The sequence below is a fragment of the Gadus morhua genome, chromosome 22, assembly GCF_902167405.1.
Source record: "Gadus morhua chromosome 22, gadMor3.0, whole genome shotgun sequence".
In the NCBI taxonomy this organism is placed as follows: Eukaryota; Metazoa; Chordata; class Actinopteri; order Gadiformes; family Gadidae; genus Gadus; species Gadus morhua.
In genome coordinates, this window is record NC_044069.1 from 9,265,071 (window position 1) to 9,271,246 (window position 6,176).

Consider the following 6,176-nt stretch of genomic DNA (forward strand, 5'->3'; position numbering starts at 1 on the left):
TGAGGGTTCTGGAGTTGCCGTAGTTGTTGTTGGTGCTGTCGTTGAGGTTGGCGTTTCTGAGAAGGAACATGTCACTTGTAACTATGTATTTGTACATGCATAAGCGCAAGAATCAGGGAAAAGCCACATACTTGAGCAACAAGTTATTGGTTACGAGCAAAGTGCTGTTACTTTTATCATTGGATGAAATATGGAAAATGTGACCATACCTGTGACAACAATAGATTCAGGATCAAAGGAGAATCCGCCAGCGGAGGTGTTGGTTGCTGCCGTCGTCATGGTCTCCAGTACATCGGCAGTTGAAACGGTCACTTCGGGTGATGCTGTGTTATTGAAAACAAGCTCCACCTCTATTGTAGTGTTTCCATCGATGGACGGGCTGAAAAACAGATTGCCATCATTATGAGACCATTCAACTTGAAATCAACTTGAAAGCTTGATGCTCTAGCTTACAGTTGGGGAACATATACCATCATGTTTAGCTTATAATGCATGCAACAGAACTTATTCTTTGACCCTATGGTGCCTGGATCTTAATATTATCGTTTAGATTGTTTCAATTAGCCTTTATCATTGTGCGTTGTGATTAACCCTAAACTACATCGGTACAATTGCTACTTTTCAGAAATTAAGAACAATGATTGAAATTTGTCAACAGGACCTATATTCATATGGAAAATTTGGTTATTTAAGAAGGATCATTTACCTGAATCCAAGGACAAGAGTGGTGATGAAAACCGACCCATAGGCCTCCTGGAAGATCGCATCGCACTATGGGAACAGCATACACAATTTTAAAAGATGGACAACCCCTTAAAAATGAATGCAATGAATGCAAATCCCTCTGAAGTTAAAGGTTCGTAAAATGACGTCTCAATTCACGACTGTATGAAATCCAAATAAACCCTGTAAAGGTTGTTGGAATTATCTAGTGTAGTGCTGTGTGCATTACCGCTCATGAGGCCAGACATGTAAAAGGTTTCACCAGATGAAAGCAAACCACAACGACAAATATGGCAAACACGCTGAACGAATCAAGTAATATGGAATGCATCGCAAGGTTATCGAAGGACGAGAGGCAAAAGAGGGCAACGTGAAAGACTTCAAGTTTGAAATGATATCAACTTACAGATGTCACAACAGTTGTTTGCAGTTCTTGAAACTCTGCAGTCGTTTGGTTTGTTAACTCTGCAGTGAAAGGCTTTGATAGTGTAGCCTCTACCGTGAAAGACACAGTAGGAACTAAGGGTTCTGGAGTTGCCGTAGTTGTTGTTGGTGCTGTCGTTGAGGTTGGCGTTTCTGAGAAGGAACATGTCACTTGTAACTATGTATTTGTACATGCATAAGCGCAAGAATCAGGGAAAAGCCACATACTTGAGCAACAAGTTATTGGTTACGAGCAAAGTGCTGTTACTTTTATCATTGGATGAAATATGGAAAATGTGACCATACCTGTGACAACAATAGATTCAGGATCAAAGGAGAATCCGCCAGCGGAGGTGTTGGTTGCTGCCGTCGTCATGGTCTCCAGTACATCGGCAGTTGAAACGGTCACTTCGGGTGATGCTGTGTTATTGAAAACAAGCTCCACCTCTATTGTAGTGTTTCCATCGATGGACGGGCTGAAAAACAGATTGCCATCATTATGAGACCATTCAACTTGAAATCAACTTGAAAGCTTGATGCTCTAGCTTACAGTTGGGGAACATATACCATCATGTTTAGCTTATAATGCATGCAACAGAACTTATTCTTTGACCCTATGGTGCCTGGATCTTAATATTATCGTTTAGATTGTTTCAATTAGCCTTTATCATTGTGCGTTGTGATTAACCCTAAACTACATCGGTACAATTGCTACTTTTCAGAAATTAAGAACAATGATTGAAATTTGTCAACAGGACCTATATTCATATGGAAAATTTGGTTATTTAAGAAGGATCATTTACCTGAATCCAAGGACAAGAGTGGTGATGAAAACCGACCCATAGGCCTCCTGGAAGATCGCATCGCACTATGGGAACAGCATACACAATTTTAAAAGATGGACAACCCCTTAAAAATGAATGCAATGAATGCAAATCCCTCTGAAGTTAAAGGTTCGTAAAATGACGTCTCAATTCACGACTGTATGAAATCCAAATAAACCCTGTAAAGGTTTTTGGAATTATCTAGTGTAGTGCCGTGTGCATTACCGCTCATGAGGCCAGACATGTAAAAGGTTTCACCAGATGAAAGCAAACCAGAACGACAAATATGGCAAACACGCTGAACGAATCAAGTAATATGGAATGCATCGCAAGGTTATCGAAGGACGAGAGGCAAAAGAGGGCAACGTGAAAGACTTCAAGTTTGAAATGATATCAACTTACAGATGTCACAACAGTTGTTTGCAGTTCTTGAAACTCTGCAGTCGTTTGGTTTGTTAACTCTGCAGTGAAAGGCTTTGATAGTGTAGCCTCTACCGTGAAAGACACAGTAGGAACTGAGGGTTCTTGAGTTGCCGTAGTTGTTGTTGGTGCTGTCGTTGAGGTTGGCGTTTCTGAGAAGGAACATGTCACTTGTAACTATGTATTTGTACATGCATAAGCGCAAGAATCAGGGAAAAGCCACATACTTGAGCAACAAGTTATTGGTTACGAGCAAAGTGCTGTTACTTTTATCATTGGATGAAATATGGAAAATGTGACCATACCTGTGACAACAAGAGATTCAGGATCAAAGGAGAATCCGCCAGCGGAGGTGTTGGTTGCTGCCGTCGTCATGGTCTCCAGTACAGCGGCAGTTGAAACGGTCACTTCAGGTGATGCTGTGTTATTGAAAACAAGCTCCACCTCTATTGTAGTGTTTCCATCGATGGACGGGCTGAAAAACAGATTGCCATCATTATGAGACCATTCAACTTGAAAGCTTGATGCTCTAGCTTACAGTTGGGGAACATATACCATCATGTTTAGCTTATAATGCATACAACAGAACTTATTCTTTGACCCTATGGTGCCTGGATCTTAATATTATCGTTTAGATCGTTTCAATCAGCCTTTATCATGGTGCGTTGTGATTAACCCTAAACTACATCAGTACAATTGCTACTTTTCAGAAATTAAGAACAATGATTGAAATTTGTCAACAGGACCTATATTCATATGGAAAATTTGGTTATTTAAGAAGGATCATTTACCTGAATCCAAGGACAAGAGTGGTGATGAAAACCGACCCATAGGCCTCCTGGAAGATCGCATCGCACTATGGGAACAGCATACACAATTTTAAAAGATGGACAACCCCTTAAAAATGAATGCAATCAATGCAAATCCCTCTGAAGTTAAAGGTTCGTAAAATGACGTCTCAATTCACGACTGTATGAAATCCAAATAAACCCTGTAAAGGTTGTTGGAATTATCTAGTGTAGTGCTGTGTGCATTACCGCTCATGAGGTCAGACATGTAAAAGGTTTCACCAGATGAAAGCAAACCACAACGACAAATATGGCAAACACGCTGAACGAATCAAGTAATATGGAATGCATCGCAAGGTTATCGAAGGACGAGAGGCAAAAGAGGGCAACGTGAAAGACTTCAAGTTTGAAATGATATCAACTTACAGATGTCACAACAGTTGTTTGCAGTTCTTGAAACTCTGCAGTCGTTTGGTTTGTTAACTCTGCAGTGAAAGGCTTTGATAGTGTAGCCTCTACCGTGAAAGACACAGTAGGAACTGAGGGTTCTGGAGTTGCCGTAGTTGTTGTTGGTGCTGTCGTTGAGGTTGGCGTTTCTGAGAAAGAACACGTCACTTGTAACTATGTATTTGTACATGCATAAGCGCAAGAATCAGGGAAAAGCCACATACTTGAGCAACAAGTTATTGGTTACGAGCAAAGTGCTGTTACTTTTATCATTGGATGAAATATGGAAAATGTGACCATACCTGTGACAACAATAGATTCAGGATCAAAGGAGAATCCGCCAGCGGAGGTGTTGGTTGCTGCCGTCGTCATGGTCTCCAGTACATCGGCAGTTGAAACGGTCACTTCGGGTGATGCTGTGTTATTGAAAACAAGCTCCACCTCTATTGTAGTGTTTCCATCGATGGACGGGCTGAAAAACAGATTGCCATCATTATGAGACCATTCAACTTGAAATCAACTTGAAAGCTTGATGCTCTAGCTTACAGTTGGGGAACATATACCATCATGTTTAGCTTATAATGCATGCAACAGAACTTATTCTTTGACCCTATGGTGCCTGGATCTTAATATTATCGTTTAGATTGTTTCAATTAGCCTTTATCATTGTGCGTTGTGATTAACCCTAAACTACATCGGTACAATTGCTACTTTTCAGAAATTAAGAACAATGATTGAAATTTGTCAACAGGACCTATATTCATATGGAAAATTTGGTTATTTAAGAAGGATCATTTACCTGAATCCAAGGACAAGAGTGGTGATGAAAACCGACCCATAGGCCTCCTGGAAGATCGCATCGCACTATGGGAACAGCATACACAATTTTAAAAAATGGACAACCCCTTAAAAATGAATGCAATGAAAGCAAATCCCTCTGAAGTTAAAGGTTCGTAAAATGACGTCTCAATTCACGACTGTATGAAATCCAAATAAACCCTGTAAAGGTTTTTGGAATTATCTAGTGTAGTGCCGTGTGCATTACCGCTCATGAGGCCAGACATGTAAAAGGTTTCACCAGATGAAAGCAAACCAGAACGACAAATATGGCAAACACGCTGAACGAATCAAGTAATATGGAATGCATCGCAAGGTTATCGAAGGACGAGAGGCAAAAGAGGGCAACGTGAAAGACTTCAAGTTTGAAATGATATCAACTTACAGATGTCACAACAGTTGTTTGCAGTTCTTGAAACTCTGCAGTCGTTTGGTTTGTTAACTCTGCAGTGAAAGGCTTTGATAGTGTAGCCTCTACCGTGAAAGACACAGTAGGAACTGAGGGTTCTTGAGTTGCCGTAGTTGTTGTTGGTGCTGTCGTTGAGGTTGGCGTTTCTGAGAAGGAACATGTCACTTGTAACTATGTATTTGTACATGCATAAGCGCAAGAATCAGGGAAAAGCCACATACTTGAGCAACAAGTTATTGGTTACGAGCAAAGTGCTGTTACTTTTATCATTGGATGAAATATGGAAAATGTGACCATACCTGTGACAACAATAGATTCAGGATCAAAGGAGAATCCGCCAGCGGAGGTGTTGGTTGCTGCCGTCGTCATGGTCTCCAGTACAGCGGCAGTTGAAACGGTCACTTCAGGTGATGCTGTGTTATTGAAAACAAGCTCCACCTCTATTGTAGTGTTTCCATCGATGGACGGGCTGAAAAACAGATTGCCATCATTATGAGACCATTCAACTTGAAAGCTTGATGCTCTAGCTTACAGTTGGGGAACATATACCATCATGTTTAGCTTATAATGCATACAACAGAACTTATTCTTTGACCCTATGGTGCCTGGATCTTAATATTATCGTTTAGATCGTTTCAATCAGCCTTTATCATTGTGCGTTGTGATTAACCCTAAACTACATCGGTACAATTGCTACTTTTCAGAAATTAAGAACAATGATTGAAATTTGTCAACAGGACCTATATTCATATGGAAAATTTGGTTATTTAAGAAGGATCATTTACCTGAATCCAAGGACAAGAGTGGTGATGAAAACCGACCCATAGGCCTCCTGGAAGATCGCATCGCACTATGGGAACAGCATACACAATTTTAAAAGATGGACAACCCCTTAAAAATGAATGCAATCAATGCAAATCCCTCTGAAGTTAAAGGTTCGTAAAATGACGTCTCAATTCACGACTGTATGAAATCCAAATAAACCCTGTAAAGGTTTTTGGAATTATCTAGTGTAGTGCTGTGTGCATTACCGCTCATGAGGCCACACATGTAAAAGGTTTCACCAGATGAAAGCAAACCACAACGACAAATATGGCAAACACGCTGAACGAATCAAGTAATATGGAATGCATCGCAAGGTTATCGAAGGACGAGAGGCAAAAGAGGGCAACGTGAAAGACTTCAAGTTTGAAATGATATCAACTTACAGATGTCACAACAGTTGTTTGCAGTTCTTGAAACTCTGCAGTCATTTGGTTTGTTAACTCTGCAGTGAAAGGCTTTGATAGTGTAGCCTCTACCGTG

General features: G+C 40.5%; 1 protein-coding gene and 1 long non-coding RNA gene across 2 annotated transcripts; both read right to left on the reverse strand.

Annotated features, from left to right (window-relative positions):
• Positions 1–8: 8 nt before the first annotated feature.
• On the reverse strand, positions 9–2,539 carry LOC115536335 (uncharacterized). Its single transcript, XR_003974637.1, has 7 exons — positions 2,373–2,539; positions 1,950–2,014; positions 1,453–1,622; positions 1,130–1,299; positions 707–771; positions 210–379; positions 9–56 (listed from the first exon to the last, which is right to left on the reverse strand). It is a non-coding gene; the product is annotated as an uncharacterized LOC115536335 (long non-coding RNA).
• A 97-nt stretch (positions 2,540–2,636) lies between these two features.
• On the reverse strand, positions 2,637–6,176 carry LOC115536058 (mucin-5AC-like). Its single transcript, XM_030347716.1, has 9 exons — positions 6,080–6,176; positions 5,657–5,721; positions 5,171–5,340; positions 4,848–5,017; positions 4,425–4,489; positions 3,928–4,097; positions 3,605–3,774; positions 3,182–3,246; positions 2,637–2,865 (listed from the first exon to the last, which is right to left on the reverse strand). Exons 1-9 carry the CDS (start codon positions 6,122–6,124, stop codon positions 2,637–2,639), a joined length of 1,149 nt encoding a protein of 382 aa, XP_030203576.1. The 5' UTR covers positions 6,125–6,176.

Coding starts and splice junctions, on each gene's coding strand:
- LOC115536058 (XM_030347716.1), bottom strand. CDS start 6,124: ATGACTGCAGAGTTTCAAGAACTGCAAACAACTGTTGTGACATCT. Junction 4,490..4,847: donor AAACAACTGTTGTGACATCT/GTAAGTTGATAT, acceptor CTGTTCCCATAG/TGCGATGCGATCTTCCAGGA. Junction 3,247..3,604: donor AAACAACTGTTGTGACATCT/GTAAGTTGATAT, acceptor CTGTTCCCATAG/TGCGATGCGATCTTCCAGGA.